This window comes from Taeniopygia guttata, chromosome 1A (genome assembly GCF_048771995.1).
Source record: "Taeniopygia guttata chromosome 1A, bTaeGut7.mat, whole genome shotgun sequence".
NCBI classification, from domain to species: domain Eukaryota; kingdom Metazoa; phylum Chordata; class Aves; order Passeriformes; family Estrildidae; genus Taeniopygia; species Taeniopygia guttata.
In genome coordinates, this window is record NC_133025.1 from 8267699 (window position 1) to 8290905 (window position 23207).

General features: G+C 39.9%; 2 protein-coding genes across 4 annotated transcripts in view; both read left to right on the forward strand.

The window, feature by feature from the left end:
- SEMA3D (semaphorin 3D) overlaps positions 1 to 23207 on the forward strand; it is a 133025-nt gene that overhangs the window by 48052 nt on the left and 61766 nt on the right. For all 3 annotated transcript variants that reach the window (XM_030291165.4, XM_012568866.5, XM_072919126.1), the window contains exons 3-5: positions 8348 to 8508; positions 21132 to 21194; positions 22772 to 22891. In XM_030291165.4, coding sequence (XP_030147025.2) covers positions 8348 to 8508; positions 21132 to 21194; positions 22772 to 22891 — 344 coding nt within the window. The remainder of the gene's footprint in view (positions 1 to 8347; positions 8509 to 21131; positions 21195 to 22771; positions 22892 to 23207) is intronic.
- On the forward strand, positions 797 to 3009 carry LOC121471168 (uncharacterized). The gene is made up of 4 exons (XM_072923943.1): positions 797 to 1040; positions 1453 to 1569; positions 1641 to 2683; positions 2751 to 3009. Exons 1-4 carry the CDS (start codon positions 797 to 799, stop codon positions 2910 to 2912), a joined length of 1566 nt encoding a protein of 521 aa, XP_072780044.1. The 3' UTR covers positions 2913 to 3009.

Consider the following 23207-nt stretch of genomic DNA (forward strand, 5'->3'; position numbering starts at 1 on the left):
TAATTTATTTGGCCTTTCTAGGATGGTATTAAATCTTCCTGTGCATCATCCATGCAACCTGGATTTCTTTCAGAAAGATTTCTCACAAAATCTGTAACAGAGCATTAGCTTACTTGACATCCTGCTGCAAAGTAATAAGTATAAATACTACTAATAAAAAATGCCCCCCACCAGTATTAAATAAAAGCCAACACTTGTATACTGAGAACATCCATGGGTCCTGTCACCCAAATCTGTATTTGACAAGGGTTGTGTGCAGGGTGCTTGTGCCTGCTTTGCCAAGGGAAGCTCTGGGGTTCCCAGGTTGCCGAGTGATGGCTCTGCACTCGGTGTCTCTTTGGGCTCTGGGTGCCCGGGGCCATGATGAGTTCCGTGCCCGGGCCATGATGAGTTCCATGACCGGGCTGGGACGGCGGGCGGGGCTGGCCTGTGATGCGCTCTGGCTCTGTGACAGCACAGGGGCCGTGTCACAATGGGGGCAACTATAAAAGGCCCCAAGCCGGTGCCGCTGCCCCAGTAGAGCCTCGGCAAGCGGTGAGTACACAGCAGAGGGGAGAGGGGGCTGGAGGAGGGCTGGGACAGGAGCGCCGGTACCCGGGGCTGCCCCGTCTCCAGGGCTCAGCGCCCGGCAGGAGGGCCTTGCTCAGGGCGCGGTGCTCGCGGGGGCAGTGGTGCAGCCTTGCCAGCTGCTGGGGGCCCTTTCCTTCCTGCCACCACATCCCTGCCACTCCTGCCCCTCACTGTCTGTCTCCATTCCGGCCCCACTGAGCCCCTTCCGTGTGTCCTCCTGTAGACCATGGCTTTACTGTCACTGTTCTTCGTGCTGGTGCGAAGACTGATCCAGTTCCCCCAGCCAGCTGGGGATGGGCTGGATGAGGCCACGCACCAAAGAATGCGGGAGCGTCAGGAGCTGCTGGACCGTGAGATGGCCCGGCTGCTGCAGGAGCTGGAGCAGCAGGACGAGGGCTGGGGAGCCATGCTCTTTGGTGCCCTGCAGCAGTGGCCATTCTGGGTTCTTGCTGGCATCCTGCTCCTCTTGGGCCTGTGGCTGGGCTGCAGGAGAAGGAGCTGTGAGGCCAGCAGCAGCAGCAAGGACCAGAGCTCCTGCAAGACCTTGGCAGATGAGACAGTAACGGAACAGGAAGAAGACACCGCTGATCCAGAGGGAGGTGGAGAAGGTAGTGATATGGCTCTGGAGGCAGACGACAGCGGCACTGAAAATGACAGAGAAGGCAGACCTGTGGCTGCAGGTGATGGAGACAAGGATGATGCCATTTGTTACAGTGAGCTCATGGGCATTCTGTTTCCCCTTCCCCGGGACCCTGTGACTCTGATCAAGATAATCCGGGATCCCTCCTTTCTGCCCCAACGGGGTTGGCAGAGAGCCAGGGAAGCCCACCCTGTCCAAAATCTATATAGACCCCTGACATTTCCTGTTCGTCCTCTTTGAAGGCAATTATGATGTGGAGGTGAAGGAAGACAGCGATGTCAACAGTGTCAATTATGCTGCGATGGAAGACAGCCATGTCAATGATGGCAATGGCTATGAGTTAAAGAAAGAAGGACAGAGTGATGGGGATGTGCCAGGAGACACTACCACTGAAGGAGATGAAGAAGAACCTGGCAATGTTGGTGGAAATGAACTCGACAAGGCAACGGAGAAAACAAGGATGTTCAGGTGGATCAAGAAAGGATTCTGGAAAGGAAAAGGGAGAAGGAAATCAAGAAAAAAAACAATAGTGCAACTATAAAGGCAGGCAACAACACTGATGTAAATGAAGGTGAAGACAATGTAGCCGGAACGGAAGAATACATGAATGTGAAGGCGCAGGAAAGCAGAGGTGCCAATGACCAGAGAAGCAAAGACTGGACTGGGCAGGAAGATAGCAATGAATGTGGGAATGAAATTGCCCATAGTGGTTTTCCTGCACCTGAGGAAGCAAATATGGAAGTTATAGAAGATGGCAGTGATAGAAACAAGGATGAAGAACAGGCTGATGTGAATGTGGAGGGAAACAAGAATAAGGATAGACAAGAAGAAGAACAAGGTAATGTGGCTGCCAGTGAAAAAGGTGGCAGTGATGGTGGCAGGGAAGAAAGTGCCAGCAGTGGAAGTGAAGACAGAGAAGACACCCAAGATGCTGGGAATGAGCAGGACATCCTTTTAGTGGATGGTATAGAGTGGCCTGTGGAGGACCTGGAGAGAGGCTGCTCAGTGACAGCTGAGCTGATGGAGAGCTTCACGCGTGTCTTTGTGGACAGCGTGAGCAATAGCTTCGATCCGGTGCCTCAAGAAGCCATCGGGGTGGGCAGCGCCTTTGAGGGCTGGAGTCCCTGTGAGTCCTCCTCCCACCACCCAACTCCAACAAACCACAGTGAGACACAATCTGGTCCTCAATCAGGTTTCCACCCTCCAGATAATCAACACCCAGTCCATTTGCAGGGAGAGAGGAGTCTCTCCTGTGCTACAGACCCCCCAAGAAACACAGCTGCCACATCCTGTGCTTCCATGTCACCACATGGCACCGCCCAGAGAAAAAAGTTTGCCAGTGGTGACCCTCTCCTTTCCATGCACATTGCTCTCACCAGCAATGCATGGATGGACAGACTGCTTTTTAGGATTTTTCCTTTCAAGGATGCCCTGCCAAGAGGGGAAAAAACAACAGTTCAGTTTTTCATTTTTGACCGCTTTTAACCCCTCTGTGTTCTCAGAGGCGTGTCTACCTTCAATTGGTCAATGTCCAAATTGACCTCTTCCTTCTGGAAAATTTTTTTTTAATGTTAAACCACGACACGTGCGCCAAGGGGACTCTGACATCTTTGTGGTCAGCCAGCCCACAGAGGCCCAGAAAGGCAACTCCAGTAACCTCGTGAGCAGTCAGCCCGCCAAGACCAACAATGCGAAAGGTTGAGCCGCTCAACCTCTTTGAATACCTGGCCCGAGATCCGGATGCCCACAGGAAGGCGATGGAGGCTCATGATCAGCTGCACTTTCGCCTCTGGATGCTGCTCTCCAACACTGAGAGGAGTTCCCTGCACAAAGCTCTGATGGAGAAGTTCACAGCCGATTGCAGCAACGTGGACTCTTTGTGATTGTTGCATTTGTCCCGGGCAATCCCGAAGCTGCTTTCCTGCTCCTGCAGACGGAAGATGCTGCAGCACATGGATTCCTTGTGCAGACAATTCTCTGAGCGGCCTTGCCCTTCACCTTCCATTTACAACAGTGCTGTTGCCTAAGTCTAGGAGGCAGAAACTGGCTCCACCTGCACATCCTCACAGAAGAACAGTGAAGCTGATGGAGGTTGCTTGGAATACCTCGAAGACAGCAACCTAGCCTGTTAGGGACTTAATGTAGCTATTTAGTGAGTCGTAGTTTTAATTAGACTTGTTTCTTAGCATTCATTCCAGAGGCCCTTTAGCGTTGGCAGTATATAACTGTTTTGCAAAATTTCCCTTAGTGTAGAGAAATAGAGTTTAGACTAGATTAGTTTAAACCCTTAGTCTAGAGAATTACCCTTAGTTTAGAGAATTCCCCTAGTTGGTTGTCTGCTTTTAAATCATACTTGAATATCTATGTTTGAAAAACTAATACAAGAAGATGTTTTTCAAATTGCCTGAAATGTGTCATTCTTTGTGCGTAACCCTCTGTATCTTAGAGAACGTCCTTCCTATACCTCTATCTGAAATAAAGACTCTTTGCGAACAGAGATGTTGGATATATTAAGTATGCTGTCTCTTGAGCATTTCCATAGAAATGCTCAAAGTTTGAAGTGAAAATGCCCTGAAGTGCCTGACATTTTGCAGCAGAGTACTTCTGAATTTTTTTAGCAATCTTTGGAAAAGTTTTCTTTACACAGTCACTTTTATATGCTCCTGGGGAACAATCAGTCCTAAAAGATGAAGACAGAGAAGTCCCTAACTTCAAAACATGTGGTTTAATACGTCTTTATTTGGCTTCTCATAACCAAGGTTTTGACACAAAATTGGGACAGCAGAAAGTAATTTTTCTGTTTTTTTGTTTTCTCTAATCCTGGTTATCTGTGTCCTTTTGGAGAGGCCCTGCTGGTCTATGAATGTAACCTTTTTCACCAGGGCTGTATAATATTTTATAGCAATGAGAGCCACTTTGCATGCACAGCTTTACCCATGGTGAGATGCAGCTAAAAAATATAATTTACATCTTGCAGCACATAGTAGAGATTCATAGTAGTTTGGAAGTATTTATTCTCTTTGCCTTTGTACCAATGCATCTGGGGTCATCTGTTCAATTTAACACAGAATACCTTAGGAATTGGATAAATCCCTGCAGTCATGCTATAAATACTTTATCTGAAAAGTTTGGTTGAGAATTTCTACAGTGCCCATGTAAATCTTTATGTGTACTCTCCAACATGAGAAAGGACTTGATCCTACCTAAAGGAAAGTGAGGCAAGCTCTGTTTTTTGCTGTATATATTTTGAAATTCTTACAGCCATTAGTTTCAGAGTCCTTCAAAGGTGTCATTAGATGTAACTATTTTGAAAGATGTTGTGATATTCTCTTTCTGCTATTTCAGCTGTAACTTGTCTTTAAAAAATGTCTGTAACTGGTCACAAAGGGAATTCTGAGTCTCAGCCAAGCTGGTTCCACATTGCTGCATTACTACACCATGCTGGAGTTGAGGAATGGTGGCATGATCACCACACATGTGACTTGGTGCTAAGAAGTCTAAATATGTTTTATAAATACAAATACGTGTTATCGAAATAGAATTACATTTTTACTTTTGAAGCCTTTTCTGTGGCTATGCTGCTGGAGATTTTTTTAAGTAAGCAATGACCATGCTGTTTTAAGCCAAGTCCACTGAGATACTGTGCTAAATAAATAAAACGCAGTCACTATTCCAGCTTCTACCACTCAGCAGTGAAATATTAACCCAGAAGGGGAGTTAGCTGGATGCTTATTTAATCTCCAAGCTGGAAAAAATGATTTAATTTGGAGGAAAACAGCAAAATGAGACTATAAAACTGAGTGCTGAACATGTACTCATGAAAGGCCATCCCTGTAGCTAACTTTGTTACTTGTGAGAATGCTTGTTCTGTGTTATCCAGGCTACAGAGATGCAGTGATTCAAACTGACAGCTTGCTCGAAGCTTGAAAATCATTGGGAAATGTGCTTTTCACAGTACATTTTTCCAGTGTAATATCCTTGGTGATAGTAAATATGTCTCATTGTGAAGGGAAATTTCAACACATAAGATTGGATTGTGTTGTTTTATGAAGTGTGACCAGTGATTAATTTGGCTGCAATTTAATCAACCCTCTGTTAATGTTTACTTGTGAAGTTTTATTAGGTCGTGTTACAGTTACAATCTTATCAATGGTCATGCTCAGACTTTTACTTCTGAGCTGATTTCAATAGTAAATGACTGGCCAAACCTGGTTCTTCATTGCTTTGCAGCTTGTGTTGTCATCTACATCAGTAAGAAAGGAGTAAGTAGTGTTGTCATTTCAATCTGGAATATTCTGCAGATGTTTTCCTTATGATGTAGTGAAATAAATGATTGTACAAAGCATCACACAGGGCTTATTCCCACTTGAGCATTTCAGTCATGAGGCAGCATTTTCCTTCGCTGTTGTAGCTCTTCTAGGTGGGGTTTTTTACTGATAAATTCTAGAACTGTTAAACAACAGATGAGAAATGTCCATTTGGAATGGTCATTTCAGAGATCCTTCATTTCAAACAAGAAGGAAATGGGAAGTAGAGAGCAGTCTCACACATCGTTCTTCATATATGTGGAGAATCAAATCCACATATTTTTGCAATTGACACTCTTGCAAAGGCCCATGCTTTTATTTGCACAAGCATATAATTTATCCTTCCTTAGATCAAATTGCCTGTGTCTGCAGATGGGAAGGAATTTTCCCTCATATTCTGTATGTTAGTTATTTGTGTCCTACAGGTGAGGACTGAGGTTTTTATAGTACCATCTTAACCATAAGCTGCTCCTAAGTGATCTTGCTAGCAATTAATAAACAAAGCTTTTAAGTGTTACTAGTTTAGAAAACAAACCCTGACATCTTTGTCTTCACAAAATATATGTGAGAGAGGACAGTGCTGATGTATAGCAGTGTAATGCCTAGCATAGGATATAATTTTTCAATGTGAAGCAGGATTTTTTTTCCAAAGAACTGCCAAATAAATCTCACATAGGGGAATAGGAGTGTCAGTGCATGACAATTTGTTTTCAGATTGTACCTTAACAATACCCTGCACTGAGCCAGACAAATGCACACAAACTTAAGTAGAAGTGACTGAGCCAAAAAATAATTATCATAATTATATTCCAGATAGATTAATAATGATAAAATATTTTTCCTTCCAGAGTGCTGTTTATTAGGCATCACCAGAACTTAATATTTTTGCCTGTCATATGGTTTGTGAGAGATCTTGGAGAAAAATGTTTGGGTGGGGTTTTTTTCCTTTTATTTCATTCAAGACTTTTTTTCCAAAACACTGGCCCTAATTTTCATAATGATCAGGATGTGCAAATGACTATTGCAGTAAGTCTGGCTTTTCTAGCAGGAATGCTACATTATCCATCCAGTGCCAGGAAGGTGGAAATACCCTTAATTTTGTGTCAGTTAAATACAGGATTTGCCTGTCTATCTGATGATTTCTGAATAGTTTAGCTTGGAGAGTTTGCTTGTGGAAGAACTTATTCACATGTTTATTTTCTTTTTCCCAAAGTAATGACTACCTAACAAGACTTAACTATCCTTGTGCTCTTTTCTGTAGTTGTTTGTGTCCTCATACAGAATTATGTCCACAGAATATTCATTAGGCAGAATGTTACAGAATTTTTTTTGCAGTATTATAGATTCTTTCATTAGTTTCACAGAGCATCATTTTTTTTCTTAAGTACCTTTTGAAAGATATTTGAATCTACTGTTAATTCACGGTAAAACTTTAGTGTCAAATTATTGATTTTAATAGCGATCTTAGAGGTGTTGCTACTGGATGTTCCCCTTACTGTACCATTCTCATTGAATTGGAATAAATTGTCTTTGAAGATCCCTTGTTTGGCTGGAGAAGGAGGCCTGTGTAAGCAATGTGAAGTTCAACAAGGCCAAGTGCAAAATCCTACACCTGGGTCAGGGCAATCCTTGATGGACTGGATGATGAATAGATTGTGTGATGACTAGGCTGAGTGCAGCCCTGCAGACAAGGATTTCCCAATACGGGTAAATGAAAAAAAAAAATGGATATGAGCCAGCAGTGTGTGCTCACAGCCTGCAAAGCCAGCTGTACCCTGGGCTGTACCACAAGAAGTGTGTTCAGCAGATAGAGGGAGGGGATTCTGCCTCTGCAGTCTGCTCTGGTGAGACCCTACCTACATTCAGTTCTGGGGCATTCAGTTCAAGAAAGACATGAACCTTGGAATGAACCTTGAGAAGAGCCCTGGTAATGGTCAGAGGGCTGTAACACCTTCCATATGAGGACAGGCTGAGAGGTTTGGTGTTGTTCCACCAGGAAACAAGAAGGCTCTGAGGAGACCTAATTGTAGCCTTCCAATATATAAAGGGGGCTTGTAAAAGATATGAGCAAGAATTTTTTTCCAAAGTCTTTATTGACAAGGCAAGGGACATTAGTTTTAAATTGTGAGAGAGTAGATAGAAATGGGATATAAGAAAGACATTTTCTGTTATGAGAGTGGTGGGAAACTGGTACAAGTTGCCCAGAGAAGTTGTGGATGCCCCATCCCTGGAAGTGTTCAAGGCCATGTTAGGTGGGGCTTTGACCAAGCTGATCTAGTGAAAGATGTTTGTCCTCATACTGAGGGAGTTGAACTGGATTATCTTCAAATGTCCCTATCCACTATTTCCTACTCCTAATTATTCTTGGCTGGGAGTGACTTTTTTTGCTGCTTTATATTTGGAGCACCAAATATGGTGAGGTATTGATCGTTGAGCATGTGTATGATAATATAAACTTAATTAGTTTTCTTAGAAAGAAGGAAAGATATAGCACACATTTTGCAAAGATCTGTCTTTAGTGGTTTCAAATTGATGTTGAATTTCTGATTCTTCTATACCATACAGATAATTATAAAGAAAATTTTACGTAGAAAAATATTTTGTGAAAGTAAATATTACCCAGTAAAGTAAAAGTAAAAAAGTAAAGTAAAAAAAAAGCCCAGAGAACCCCAAAGTTAACGAGAACTGTATTATTACTCTGGAAAGTCATAGTCCAAGACTGCACTTATCTCACTGGTATACTCCATGCTGGTTGCATATATTTATAAAAGACACTGATGAGTCATATATAAACATTTTGATTATAAAGATTTTCTTCATTTTCCCACAGACTTGCTGCTTTCAAACAGCTGCATCCCATTCCTGGGCTCAGCAGAGGGACTTGATTTTCGAACCCTGCTGCTAGATGAGGAGAGGGGCCGGCTGCTAGCTGGGACAAAGGACCACATCTTCCAGCTCAACTTGGTTGATGTAAACAAAAATGTAAAAAAGGTCAGTGGGCTTTCTACAGAGTTTATCGCCTAAGTTAAATTTTGTTAAATTCTATTTTTGTTTGTTTTGTTTTGTGGGTTTTTTTATTCATTTCTTCACAGGGTAACTGCAGATTCGTTGTGCAATGCAATTTAGCAATATTTGGTAATCTCACCTCCCACAGTTATACATGTTATCTTTAATCAATTGAATTTCTCATGCTATATGATCTCCTGTGTGACTGATGACCTGAAAGAGATTAGCTATGTGGAAGAGCCCTGCAGTGCATGAAAACAGCATCAAAATATCACCAAACAGGAAAAATGTAGCTCAGAGTGTTTGCTTCTCAACTTCTCTGGTCATGGTTACCCTCCTCATTCAAAAGCATTTGGAAGGAAATAACTGAAGACAGCTCTTTCATTGCTTCCTGGCATCAATAGGATTGCTTTACTGCAATACTGAACAGAGCAGAGGCAATTTAGATGGTTTAAATTATAGTAAAATGTAAGTGGCAATTTTAGCATTTCTGATAATATCTAGAATTACTAGTGATAGGAAAAGCTTCCACTGGGATCTGCTGTAGTCCCTTGCCCGTGCCCAGTGACAATGTGTTAAATTGAGATAATAAGATGACAATTTAGCCTTCAATATTTCTAGTAGATATGGTCAACTGGAGCTTTTGTAAGTGCAGTTGACTGCTACGAGTGAAAACCAGATGCTTGCACAGGAACACATGAAAACTGGTTTCCTGCTTCTTCCAGATATGAAGAAAATTTGAATTCTCAGCTGTGTTTGGTATTTGCTTTAGGCACCAGAGGGGGGTTTTAAATTACTGCGTTCTGCTGCCAGCTCTGAAGAGGTAACTGACCCTGAATTAATGTGATTGCATGCAGGGGCTGAACAGGTGGAACAAGAGACTATTTTGCCCACATGTTTGAGAGCAACACTTGCCATCATTGTATAGAAGAGATACAGTACCAGGCAAAATATCTTGTTCTTTATCTTGACTTCAGCAATGCTGCACATGCCACTTTTGTAAAACTCAGATTCTGAGTATTTCAGGAAATTTCTTCATAGGATGCTTTATCAAGCACTTAACTTGCTTCTGTCATCTCAGCAATTGACTCAAAATCCACCACCCCCTCAGGATATTGCATTAATAACAGCACCGCTAATTATAATTGCAAATTTTAAGACTACAAATTGATTTTTGGTGTAGGCTTTCTGCAGAAAGCAAGTTTTTTTTTGTGTGTGAAAAGCAGACTTCTGTTTCTGTGGGATGCTACTTGCCTCCTGAGAGATGCTGAGTTCTGTCACTTCCCATTATGTTCAGTGGGGCTTTATGAGCCCAGACCTTGCTGGAGGTGGCAGCACCCTGTGTGAGCCACCCCTCAGTCCAAGCTGGTGACATTTTGCCTTTGGCCAAGCCACCACTGATCATTATGGACCTTGTGCTTTCCAAGAAGAGCAGAACACAGAACCAGGAGAACTAACCTGCAGCCAGACAGTGATATAGATATTACAGAGAAAAGACTCTGTATTGGAAGGAAAATGTGCCTTTCCTAAGATGAATAGAGAATGTATGCTTACATATCTGTGGTAACCTGAAAGGAGGGAATAAAATTCCTAACCACTTGCATATCTAGACTAAATATGTGTGCAGGTTCAAATACTTCTACTTCTTTCAGTAGTAAACTAACAGCAGTTCAACTACTCAGATGATATTTAATTTCTCAGAAAAAAATCACGTGAGGATAAATGTATCTAAGTAGGAAGAACTGACTTGAGAAGCCTTGCAGAGCATCCTGGTGTGATGATGTCCAGGGCCGCCCTGGGCATTCAACAACTTTGCAAAAGTATCTTCTTGTGTAAGTGCCCAGGTAACACAAGGCAATGTCACACAAGTGTTTCTCTTTAATTCCACTGCGCTTGGCTGGTTGAATCTTGTCAGTGGAGGGAAGGGATGAGATGAAGGAAGTAGCCTGAGGAACTGTATATAAATCTCAGTTGCTGAGGAGGATGCTAGAGGATACTGTACAGTAGCAGGGAAGTGTCAGAGAGCAGCACTTGCCGGTGCTGTGTTTAGACTGACCGTAGTTTGGGTTGGCGCCAGGCCAGGCGGCTGGCTTCCAGGCTTTCCCAGCGTGAGGAAACCACACATGTTGGGACTACGAGGGTCTGAAGTGTGTCCTTTGTACTCCTCTGGAGTACGAGTTGTCTGGAAAAAATAATCTGCTTACACACAGCCACTAAAACGAGTAGAAATTGATTCGAATATTACGTTCTGCCTATAAATGATATGTTTATTAATGACTTTGAGGAAGGAGTGTGGCAAGCTGAGGGGGCAAGAGAATTATAACAACTTTGAGACTAGAATGCAAGATTGTTCTTAGTTTAGGGTTTCCTTTCTTTAAAACAAAGCTGAACATTAACTTTCAAATGCTCTGTGCTGGGTAGATTCATCTTATTTCAATAAAGCTCTCAATTTCAGATATTTGTTTTGTTAGGAGCTACTGATACCTTCAAAAGCCAAGTCAGAATCCCCAACAATTTATTCTCATATGTGGATATAATTACTCGGCAAGATTATATTTTAGAGTCTGAAGCTCTGTATTAAGACATTTCTGGAATAATATTCAAAGAAGCATCCAAAGCATTGCATCCTGCTCTCTTCTCTAATGTATACATATATATAATTTAATAACTTCCTTTTAAAAACCTATTTATTTACCTAAATTAGTTAATTTGACTTACATATATTAAGTTACGGCTTTATTTCCTGGCGTATTTTTCCTTATGAAATAAATCAATAGTTCTGCTGGAGTCCAAATTTCTTAAATTATTATAGTTGTTATTCAATATATTGTGTAATAGGTTGAAAACTTCCTTAGCTGGCAGCTTGAAAAAAAAATCTCTCCGGTTTCCAGTGCTTGCAAACCTCATTATAAAGCAACAATAAGTACCACAGTGTAATAAGCAATTCTTCCAGAATGACAGGCAAATGCAGAAAGCTAAAGTGAATATAGTCAATAAATATATAAAATTTGGCAACAGATAATCATCTTTCTGTAGCAGGGATATATTTTGTCTGAAGTTTTCCTGTACAGAAACCTTTAGCTTCTGTTGCTGGAGCAGCATTATCAAGTGCCACAGTCTCTTCTTGAGAGATCCTCACATGCCTGACAAATTCTGCAAGCTGTTTGCAAACTGGAAGAATTGTGATTTCTTCCTATGAGTGAAATAAAGATGGTCAGTGAAAGAAAGCAGTTCTGATGAAGGCCTCTGTGCCATTACCACCTGAAGTGCTGTGTAAAACAAAAGAATGCTTCATAGCATGAGAAGCTAGAAAGCTGGGGAAGAAATTCTGTAGGAACACCAGGCTCTGGGATCCTGCTGGAACCATTACTTTCGTACATCGAATTTTCTTGCAAGTTTGCTTAAAGCCTTTTCTATTTTAGTCCTTAAGCTAAATGAATAGGAAATACAAAATGTTGTCAGCTGGGTAAACAGTGGGTAAATAGCTGCAAAGCAGTGGTGCCCCTTTCTGTGGCTGTGCTAACAGTACACGCAGGGTTACATGTCAGAGCGATTATCACGGTGTGATCCACAGCACGACCCGCCCAGCTCCGCGGGAATAGGAATGCTATCAAGGCCTGACAAGCTTTTGAAAAGCTGCCAACCTGCAGGAGCTGTCAGTGCTAGAAGACACAGCCCCATGTGGGCCAAATAGATAAACATGTCAGATCCCCAATAGCAGCTTTGGAACAAGTTGTTTTCATCTGTCCCAGTGTGCACTGGCTCTGGGTCACAAATTATCATCGCTTGGAGCATCCTTGGTTTGTAGTTGCTACTGTTTTTCTGGCATGTACAGCCAGCTTGTGACATCCTTGAATGCCCTCTTGTATTGACTATTAACTGTATTTCACAGGGAAAAATATACATATACATAAATATATATTTATCTGCTGGGTAAATGCTTATGAAATAGCTGTGTGTAATTGTTTCTATAACTCCACTGCTTGCCAGTAGTTCAAGTGGGCTTGTATTTCAGCACTATTTACAGTGTGACCCACCTATCTCTGCAGGAAGGGGAACATGTATGCAAATACATATCCATATTTATGTAAAACAGCACCCTTGAGATGCAGGAGCAGAATTTTACATTCATTGCTCTGAGAAACTTTCTGTCAGTCTATATAAGCGTGTTCTCAATTAGGAATGAATCCAGTGGGAATTTAGCCAGTACTGAAAGGAGGCTTTGGTTCTTGCCATCAGGCCTGAGTCTCAGGAACACATACAGAGTCTGAGGTGTTTATTGCAGCCTTGAAACACAGTAATACCAAGTTGATTCTTCTTAAAAAAATCTTTGCTGCTTATTCTATAGCTCAAAGGAGGTTAGCTTCCTGCCAGTCAGCAAAACTGCAGTTTGAGAGTGAAGCTTTCTTGACCTGTCAGAAGAAAAAGTTTGCCGGGAAACATAATTGAAGGCCAAAGAGTCATGTGGAAACCACTGGAGATATTTAAAGTTATGAAAGTGGGGCATTAGGATAATCTAGGATAAACCTAGTGAAACTTCAGGTTAGGGACTTCCAGAGGTACAGGTGATATCTTTGTGCTTGCTAGCCCTTGGAGGGGAGCTGTTTACTCTATAAAGTTGTTTGACAGACTTTAATTCAGGCACCTGTATAGACAAAGTGAAAGCTTTTGAAAAGTGTTTACAGACACAAAAAAATAGATAGAGCGAGACGTGAAGAAAGCAGTATGAATCCAGAATGACAACAGTCCTAGGTGGAAGAGTGTGTCTCTGTTATTTCCTTTTGCATTGTTGCCATAAATTATGTTCCCATAAACATCCGCTGTCATTTTTGTATTTTACCCATGTGTGGAGCTATAAAGAATGGCCAGTATCCTGCTCTCTGAAAACATTTCCTTATATTGGTCCTTGGCTTTTTCAAAGGTAGGATTTTTTTTTTTAGTCTGAAGTGATAAACATGTAAGGAGCAATGCCATTTACCCTAAAAATCCTGGTGTATAGTTTCCTTTTAGGAGAAACAGACAATAGTCAGAAGTCTGCTGTGGTCAAACTTTGGAAAATGAAGTATAGAAGCACTGAAGCCTTTGAAGAATTAACCCAGTGTAAATCAAATCAGCATCTAGTCTATTTTCTTTAAGCTTTCACACGTGCTTATAACATACACATGAAAATGCACTTTTCAGAAAACCCCTGAGGCTGGAAGCATTGGCTGCTACTTAAGTTGTGTTGGAGATCACAGTTTAAGAGGAGAACTGGGGCATGTGGAGATGTTGCTTTGTCGCAGACATGCAATATTAAAGCCCATTTGGTTCTAATATGAGGTTTCATTCTAACAGCCACCTGCCAAATTTAAGCTACCAAAATCTTGTGAATGTGTCTTCCAAATACACAACTTTTATTTTCCTCTCACTTCCAGTGCATTTTACTCAGTTTGACAGCTCCATGAAAATAAAGAATGCTGTGCACTGACACTGGCATTCCTGCTGTGTTGTAAATCACTTCGAAACGAGTCTCATATTCTCTCTTCCCCCCATCCCGTTACATCAGATTATATGTATCAGAGATCCTATTTTCTGTTACTATGAAATAATTGGAGATGGAAATTCTGGTTAATTTATTTCATGGATGTGTGTTGCAGGTATGGGAAATAGTACTATAGGTAAAGGTCTGTGGCAGATGTAAAAAATATTCAGGATACATTATTGGCTGTTAAGGATCTCTTAAGTATTTCTGGGAGTTAGCTAAACCTTGATGAAACTGCTATAAAGAAAGCTAGATGGAAAAACACTAAGGACAGCCCGGTTAGTTTTCAAATACAGGGAGAAATATAGATGAGAAACTTAGATGTATCAGCTTCCTTTGTTTGCTGATGACTTTAAAATACTGAATTCCAGAGTACAGCAATTACAGTGGGAGTCAGTTAGAAAACCTGCTTGGGATAAAATTCCTGTTAGGATTTGTGTGTGAGAGCAATTTGTCCAATTCCCCAAGCTGTGTGCTTCCATACTGCCCACATTAATGCAGCAAATGTGAGATATTTAGAGAACAACCTGTATACAAATATGGTATGCTAAAATCAGATTATTTTCTCATTAATTAGTGCAGTTGGTTGACTAATAATGTCAAGGTCATGGAGTCAGTACCTGTACAGGCCATTCATTTAAGAGTTGAATTCAATGATCCCTGTAGGTCCCTTCAACTCAGAATATTCTGTGATAACTGTAACACTCTTTGTTTTCCACTAAATAATACACAGAATACATTAAATTCTTTGCAGAGTTTTCTGGGAAATTCAGTAAATTTTTAGTGCTTGCAGTAATTTTCAGTGAAGTGGCCTGGGGTCAGTATACAGCAGTGACAAATGTCCTAGTTCTCAGGATGCAATCCATGAACACCCACTCATATTGCATTGGGGCATGCCATTTGTGATACTGTCTTATGCAGCAGGGGGACATTCTTATTGGATCACTGCTGTATGTTTTCTCAGTGCTCCTTGATCTTACTGTTTATCTTTGCTTTTGTTTTTTGAGCTATGAATTACAAACTTCTTCAGAAAATCAAGAAAATAAATTTGTAAAAAGTCATATTATTGTCATTCTACTGGTGGGAAAATTGAGACCTGACTGTCACATACAGTAAGGCAATAACAAAACTAGGATTAGACTGTATCCTGGTTTACTTCAGTCTGTTTGGCTCATGTTGCCTCTTTACTGTATTAATTTTATGGCCCCATTGAGCTAAGTCATGATTTTTTTTTTTTTTTTTTCACACAGTGGGGTAGTTTTTCATGGAGAAGATTTTCTCAGGGGGAGTATATTGCATGTGCCAATGTGACAAAGGGTTTAAAACTCAATCTGGCTTTGTTCTTCGGAAACTGCAGTTGGGACTGTCATATGGGGAATTTACCCATACCAATGAGCCTAAGTTTCTGAGTTATGGTGTACATGCTTCACAAAGACTTAATAAGACATTTTGATGCCCAGAAAGCTGTAATTTTATTGCATACCTTCCCTCAAGCATCAGTATGATGAATATCTAGTACACAGAATGAAACAGGGAAAGAAAGTTGGCCTTTCTGCATCAAGCAGCTGTTAAAAATCTGTGTTTTTATCTAAATGCTTTTATCACTTTTTATTCCTTTAAAATAGGAAGGAAGCAATCGCTTTCTCACCAGGCCCCAGATTTGGTGTGTGAGTGTTTTGAGAGGTGCTGATCAGCTGATGTCCTCCACTCCTGCTAGGGACACACCCTGCTGGTGCTCCATGCACCACTAGCTGAGCACTTCACAAAATCACCGAATCAGGGAATAATGAGGTTGGAAGAGACCTATAAGATCATCAAGTCCAACCTATGCCCTAACACCACAACTAGACTATAGCACCAAGTGCCATGTCCAGTCTTTTTTTCAACATATCCAGAGATGGTGATTCCACCACCTCCCTAGGAAGACAATTCCAGTATTTTATTATTCTTTCAGTGAAAAATTTTTTCCTAATATCCAACCTAAACCTTCCCTGACGTAGCTTGAGACTGTGTCCTCTTGTTCTGCCAGTTGCTGCTCGGTGGAAGAGAACAACCCCACCTGTCTGCAACCTCCCTTCAGGAGTTGTAGAGAGCAATAAGGTCACCACCACTTTGGGGTGTCTGGTGCCAGGGGCTGCACTGAGTGAGAAGTGCAGCAGATGTGCACGGTGTCAGGCACGGGAGAGGCTCTGGTGAAAGCCCCAGGGCTGCTGAAAGCCGACAGCCTCAATGGGACACTCAAGTGCTTGCCGCTGGCATGAGCGTGGCTGTCTTGGGGACGTGAAACTGGCAGGAGTCAGGTTGGTCAATTGGTCTCACTCCCTGCTATCAGCACCACCTACCTCATGGAGCAGTTATTCCTTTTGTGACCCAGCTGTTCTAAGTGGCCCTTTGGGATACTTCATGCAACTTCTTTAGGAATGTTGTTGCTGTGGGACAGAACCTTGTTACTCCAATGTTTCAGATTTAATTTTTGTTAAAATCTATGATCTATGATATCTATTTATTTATGAGCTTTTTATACCCATTTCCTCTGGCTGTTTATAATTATGGTCTTCAGAGCCCTTTGATTCATCCTGCCTAATTTAACCCCACTTGTATTAGTGGTGCTTCCCAACTTTCTGTCACCTGCATGTGTCGGGGCAGAGTTCTGGGTTTTTATCAAGGCTGCTGAAGGGTACAAGAAACAGGATGAGCTCTGACACTGTTCCTTGAGGAACTTCATGAGTAGTTTTCTACCTCAAGTTCATTACTTATTAGACCACTTTTTTCCCTTCTACTGTGCCTGCTTGTTGCAGCTGAGCTAATCAGTTTCCATGTGACAATTTAGTAAATACTTAAGTGGAGCCATGGGGAAGAGCAGCTCTAGCACCTTAATGTGCTTCAGCTGAGTTATTAAAGTACAATATTAGAGTGAATCAATGTCTGTTTACCAAGTTATGTTGTTTTCTCTACCACACTCCATTTTCATTGGAAACTTGTGTTATCTTTTCCCTCACTAAAAACTTGTGTTGAAACCTTACAAACAGATGAAGACCAATGGCTTTTTTAATTGTTTAGGTAGCTTACGGTCTTCCTCTTTTGTATTTTGGACAATATATAACATTTCCACTAATTTTATGAAGTCCTGCACCGTGCTAGATTTAGAAGCCTATCTAGAAGTGATTAATAAAAAAGCTGTAATTTCACACAACTTTTTTTTTTTGTAGTCAGACTTCACTGTTTTATTTTGAGATCCCTTTCTCCTAAGGATTTATAGTCTGAAGTGTTAGCTTAGGAACAAAATCTGATATTGAGATAGATACATAGATACTGAAAAATGAGTAAAATACCAGTATTATTAATTGATGACAAATAACAGCTCTTTTGGAATGAGAAGGGTGGATCCATATATTTTACATATATATATATATATATATAGCATCCACATGCCAATTTATATATCTATATATAAATAATACACATTTTTAACAATTTTTGCTTTCCTTTTCATTCCTTTCTCATAGTAAAAATGCCTATTTAGTGGACAGGAAAATGTTACTTTTAGAAATCTGCTGCTCCTGACTTAGAAAGACCTTTGTGGTTTTAAATGTTTTGTTTTAATCAGAAATCAATTTCCATCTACCCTTTAAAGTGATACCTTATCTGTCCTATGCTTATGTACTTCTTAATTTAATACTCCTGGGAGGTATTCTTTCTCTCTGATAGTAAAGAGCTTATTAACTTTCATTTATTAGGAGAATTTAATTTCTTTCCTGTTGCTAAATTTAAGAAAATATTTGAAGAATGATTTAAAAGTAATGGTAAGGTTGGTTTTTTTTTTTTTTAATTGGGCAATAGAAGATAAAATCTGGAAATCATGACAGTAACCAACCTTTGGAATTTTGATATGGTTATTTTAAAATGAAAATAAACTGAAGATTAAGAAAAGAATTCTATTTAAGTATACAGTTCACATATTCCAACTAGTTGCATTCTTGCTGTAAATTCAGTAACTCCATTAAGCTATTCTAAGATTTTTCCAGACATTTCAAATACAGATACATATATACTATAAAATATATTAAATATATAATTTGTACTGTACTGTTTGTAGCACAAAATGATTATAACTTAAGTCAATGTTGTTGTCACCTTTAATATATTGTGCCTGGTTATCTGTCTTTTGTTTCCATTCCTTGAAGTTTTTGCTTATTGAGGAATTTGGGAAAAAAAAAATAATTTGTTAATAAGTTGTTACCATTGTGAATAAAGCATGTAAATAGAAAAAATATTAAAAATTTACCAATTTCAAAGCTTTAAACCATTTAAAAGTGCAATGATTTTAAATCTAACAGAAAGTACAGAAGCATGTGGTCTTACTTTTTTGGGATTTTGTAAAACTAAGTAAGTCATCAGAATAAAATATAACAGTAAAACTTAATTTCACCCCCTACAGAAAAGTCAATACAGATGTGTAATGTTACTTGTGTCAGGGTTTGAAGGAACCAGACCTGTGGTACTGTTACACAGCATGTCCTGTAATAAAAAATGAGGTTTATGCTTTCTTGCTCTGCACATCAACTCATTATTTATTATGCAATTTTCTTGATCTATTACAATTTAGAACTGACAGTTTCTGGGAACCTCTCATTTCTTATATGAAATGCAAATAAATATCACTTTTACTACCCCATATATAATTACAAATTGATTTTCAAGTTGGATCACTTAGCTTCACTTTTCATTGTCTAATGTGGCCTTATAATGCTAAATACTGAGTCTGTTGAGTAACTAGAGAGTAAAACAATTGATTTTTTAATATAATTGTCTGTGGTCAATTACCATAGAAGTGGGGGTGTGTGTATTTCCGCCTTGTAGGACAAACAGTGATTTCCATGAAGGAATCTGTGGAAGAATGGAGAGTCAAGTCCATTAACACTTCTGATGCCTCGAAGCAGATGTCTCTGTTTTTAACTCCTCCAGTTCTTCTGTGTATTTGACAAGGAGAGCTGGGCATTTTCAAAAGCCTTCAAAGAGACATCCTGTCTGCCTAATTGGATAACTAAACTTTTGCCCAACATCTCCCGAGCCCCTTGGCCTCTAGGCTTTGCTGTAAATGATTCAGGGATCTTGGGTAGAATTGGGCATAAAGTTTATGTACAAGAGAACTGACAGCTCAGACAAATCTCCTTGGCCAGGTGTGTTTGGAGATCTGTGATCTCACATTCATCTGTCTCTTCCTTCTGATCCGCTTTTCTTCACTGGTACATTTTCATCAGCTTTTCTTCTTAAATTTAACCTCTGTTGCAGTGGTGACTCATCCCACTCTGGCCAGGCACAATCCAGACTGGACCTACCTTCAGCCCTTCCTGATATTCCCAGTACTTTCCTCTGTGCTTCCTGGCACTGTGCACTGTGCCGCCCACAACACCCTGGCACAGCTGATTTCAGATTGCTTTTTTTTTTTATACCTCATTCATAGGTATGTGGTCAGAATGATGACCACATCATTCTGAGAAAATGCCCTGGGAAAGCAAAGTTATGCTCCACTGCTGCAATGCTGCTACACTGTTTTATCTCTGACTCTTTGTAAATATTGTAGAGGGTTAAGGTTTAAGTAACTCAAACTTCATTATCTCTGCTAAGAGGTCTTTATCAGAAAGGTAACTAAATTCATGTGAAAGGAATTTAATTTCCTTGCAAAAGTCCAATACATCCATTTTCACTGGGAATCAAAGAGGAAGAAGTAAAATCAGAGTGTTTCCAGATTGAGAGAAACAGTGACTGTAGGTTTTGGGAAATAAAGGTACTTGACACAGGACACTGGCTTTTTGCTTTCTTACCCATGTGGGACTGAGCCTGTGTACGTCAAGCCACTTCTACAAGGTGCCAACAGCTGGATGAAAGGGAATATGACAGCAGTCAACTACTCCTGTATGCCATTGGGTTGTGCATCTTTCCTTGGTGATGTTTTTATTTCTGATGCATATTACAATAATTCTTCATTCTTATATATTTGATATTAAAGATTTTGTAAAGCGTGATTGGAGACTATTCTAAAGCATTTGTGGCTACTAATGACCTGCTGACTGGTGCCTGGGACTTGAGACAATGTACTAATCAATATTTGCTTAAAAAGTAGTGTGGTTTGTAGTGTTTTTACTATTAGTTATAAGAAATAACAGTTTTGTCTTGTCAAAATTAGAAGTAAAAAATACCCATTTTTATCAATGTTGTTGTAGAAGAATTTATATTTAGCTTCTATTTTAAATTTATTAGAATCAAACCTGTACTCAATCATATCCAGTCTTGACTGCTTAATTGAAATCAGTGAGGCAGAACCTGAGCTGTTGTTCATTTATACTTCTTCACTTACATAATTTGGATTACAGTAACTGGTAGTATTTTGCCATCTGGATTCATCTACATCAAAACCCATTTTATAGAATTCTTCAGGGCAGATTAAAAAAGAAAGAAAAACTATATCAATATTTAATGCCAATTATCTAAGGTCCGCAATTCTACTCTAAACTTCTGTTTCATTTTCTCAGTAAACTGAGTTAATGTTGATGGATGACATTTTTAAACCACGCACTGTTGATTTCTGTCAAATGTACTTTTTGTTCTACTAATTTCCCTTGAGCTATCCTTAGTTTTTTGAACCTAATTCTTTTCATTTGAAAATTGGCAGATAGAGCTAAGTATTTTTCTATAACAGTTATGCCAAGTCCACTGGCCTAAATTCTTCACAAATGTAATTTGCCTGGCTTTGCAATCAGTTTAGTTTTCAGATGATTTGGTTCATCATAACTTTGAGGAAAACACATAATAGTGACAAGGTGCCCTGGCCAGATTAACTGAATGCTTTTTAAAAGTACACGTAGCCAATGAAGAAATAAACAAAGATCGGTGGGGTTGATTTGAAACCTTGTAACTTTTTGTCATGGAATCTTGTATTTGAAGTCATTTTCATTTCAATTTACAGGCAAGGTTTTTCAACCTGCATAAATCTGTTTTAACTGTTTATTCATGGACTAAGTAATCTGTCAGTGAGAGGAGAGGTTATAATCTTCATAATCTTTGTTTTATTTTAACTATGTTACAGATTTACTGGCCTGCAGCAAAAGAAAAGGTAGAATTATGCAAGTTAGCTGGGAAAGATGCCCAGGTAAGTATGATGTATATTTTTTATTATTGTTGAGATTTATTAATATCTGTGTGTTTGTTAGTAAATGCACAAAATGCATTAGTATGGTCTTGTTACGCTTCTTCTGAACTAAGTGTTTTTTCTTAATTAAAAAAAAATTCTATTGTTTCTTAAATATTAATATTTTTAAAAATTCAATATTGCATCAATATTTCCTTCGATGTAATAAATGCAGCTGGGAGACAAATGGATTTACCTCAGAAATGTATACCAGGCAATACTTCCATGAAATCCTCTCTTTTCACATTAAAATGCTTCTTTTTTACTTGGGAGTGTCCTGAATGTAACTTCATTATAATTCATTAAAGAAACAGAGTAGTAGAGCAGTGTACAAATCAACTTAACTTGCAGACTGCTTGAGTTAGGGTTAAAAGAAAATATCAGACTCAATGGCTTTTCTGTGGAGCCCCAGATTTTCTTTAGGAAGTATATTTAAGGTACATACGTGTATACAATACAACTTTTATATGTTTTGCTTACCACAGATTACATCATGTGTCTAGAGCCCACTATAAATGTAAACATTTTCTGGCTGTAAAAAATTTTTTTTTCATTTTGTCTCAGAAAAATGTCCTAATTTCTATCCAGCATGTCAGTTACCAAGGTAGATTGCAGCTCAAAACACTCTCAGCTCTCTGCTGGAAGAATTTCAACTTCTTATTCTAACTTGTTGCTACCATTGTCTTTACAGCAGTCAAAATCTAAACAACACCTTTGCTGAGCATGGGAAATTTTTTTATAGTGGTGTATGTGGAAGATTTGTTCTGTTTCTATACTAAAAGAAGATCGAAATAGTCCTGGGAGGGAAATATTTGTTTTGGACTCTCACTTAGGTGTAGGGTGATGTCTAGAAAGTATGAACAGATTTTTTGTATTCCCTCAAAATACTTGTTTTGTTTTTCTGTATTAATTTCATTTTGGGGAAAGCTAGAGCAAGCCTTGTCCTCCAGCCCATGTATCATCCTTGGAGCACACAGCATCTGCCCAGCAAGAACCAAGCCCAGCTAGAGCCAGGACAGCTCATTGGACTCAGAAATAACCAAATGAAAGTCACCAGTAAGATGTGGCTGGTGCAGAGACAAAGCATACCCATTGAAGTGCGTTGAAGCCTTTCAGCCCACCACAGTTACTTTAATCATGTAATCTTTGGTGTTAAAGCACCCTGAGCTGGGAAGCAAAGGCAGGAGGATTGGTTGCCAGACAAACCCAGTGGCTCTGCGACCTCTGCCCAGTTGTTGGCAGGTGTTGTTTGCCAGGACACAGGCTGAACAGATACCCTCCAAACTGTGCTGTGAGCACACAGCTTCTTGTGGCTGTAAGCATTACAGCAGAATTAGGTTTGCATGGCTGATTGATGAACTGCCTGGTAGATAGCTGCTGTCAAATTGTAGTTGTCACAGCTTTGAACTACTTCGTAAACAGTCCCTGCTACAGTAGTTTTAAGTACACCAGTGCTATGGCTGTAATTTAGTAGAATGTATAACGTGGAAAAAAAGAATAAACATGAAAATTAACCTTTATCTTTCTTTTTCCAACAGACAGATTGCGCCAATTTTATCCGTGTTCTTCAGCCGTACAACCGGACCCATGTTTATGTCTGTGGCACAGGAGCGTTTCACCCTCTGTGTGGATACATTGAACTTGGAACTCACAAAGAGGTAATTTAACTTTCTCACTAGTGTGACATGTCAAGGAATAGCCCTCATCTTGTTTAGCATTCATCATAGATTGGAAAATACTATGTGAGTGTGTAAAAAATGACCTGACAGCAGCTTGCATAAATAGCAGGGTAAATGGTGGATTCTGCGGGTCAGATGGGAACTCTCGTTCTCACATTTGGTATGTGCATATCACTTTTGAACAAAGCACTTTTCCTCAGGCTTAATACACAAAGTTCTTTGGTATGACACTTCCATGTGATTAACTAAGTGAAGAGAACATCTAACCCAGATGTCTTCCTTTCTAGTAACTAAC

Bases quoted from the DNA above. Each gene is read 5' to 3' on its own strand.
- LOC121471168 (XM_072923943.1), top strand. From the start codon at position 797: ATGGCTTTACTGTCACTGTTCTTCGTGCTGGTGCGAAGACTGATCCAG. The intron at 1,041-1,452 runs GCCTGTGGCTGG...TCCTCTTTGAAG, and splicing joins TGGCATCCTGCTCCTCTTGG to GCAATTATGATGTGGAGGTG. The intron at 1,570-1,640 runs GTGATGGGGATG...GTTGGTGGAAAT, and splicing joins GTTAAAGAAAGAAGGACAGA to GAACTCGACAAGGCAACGGA.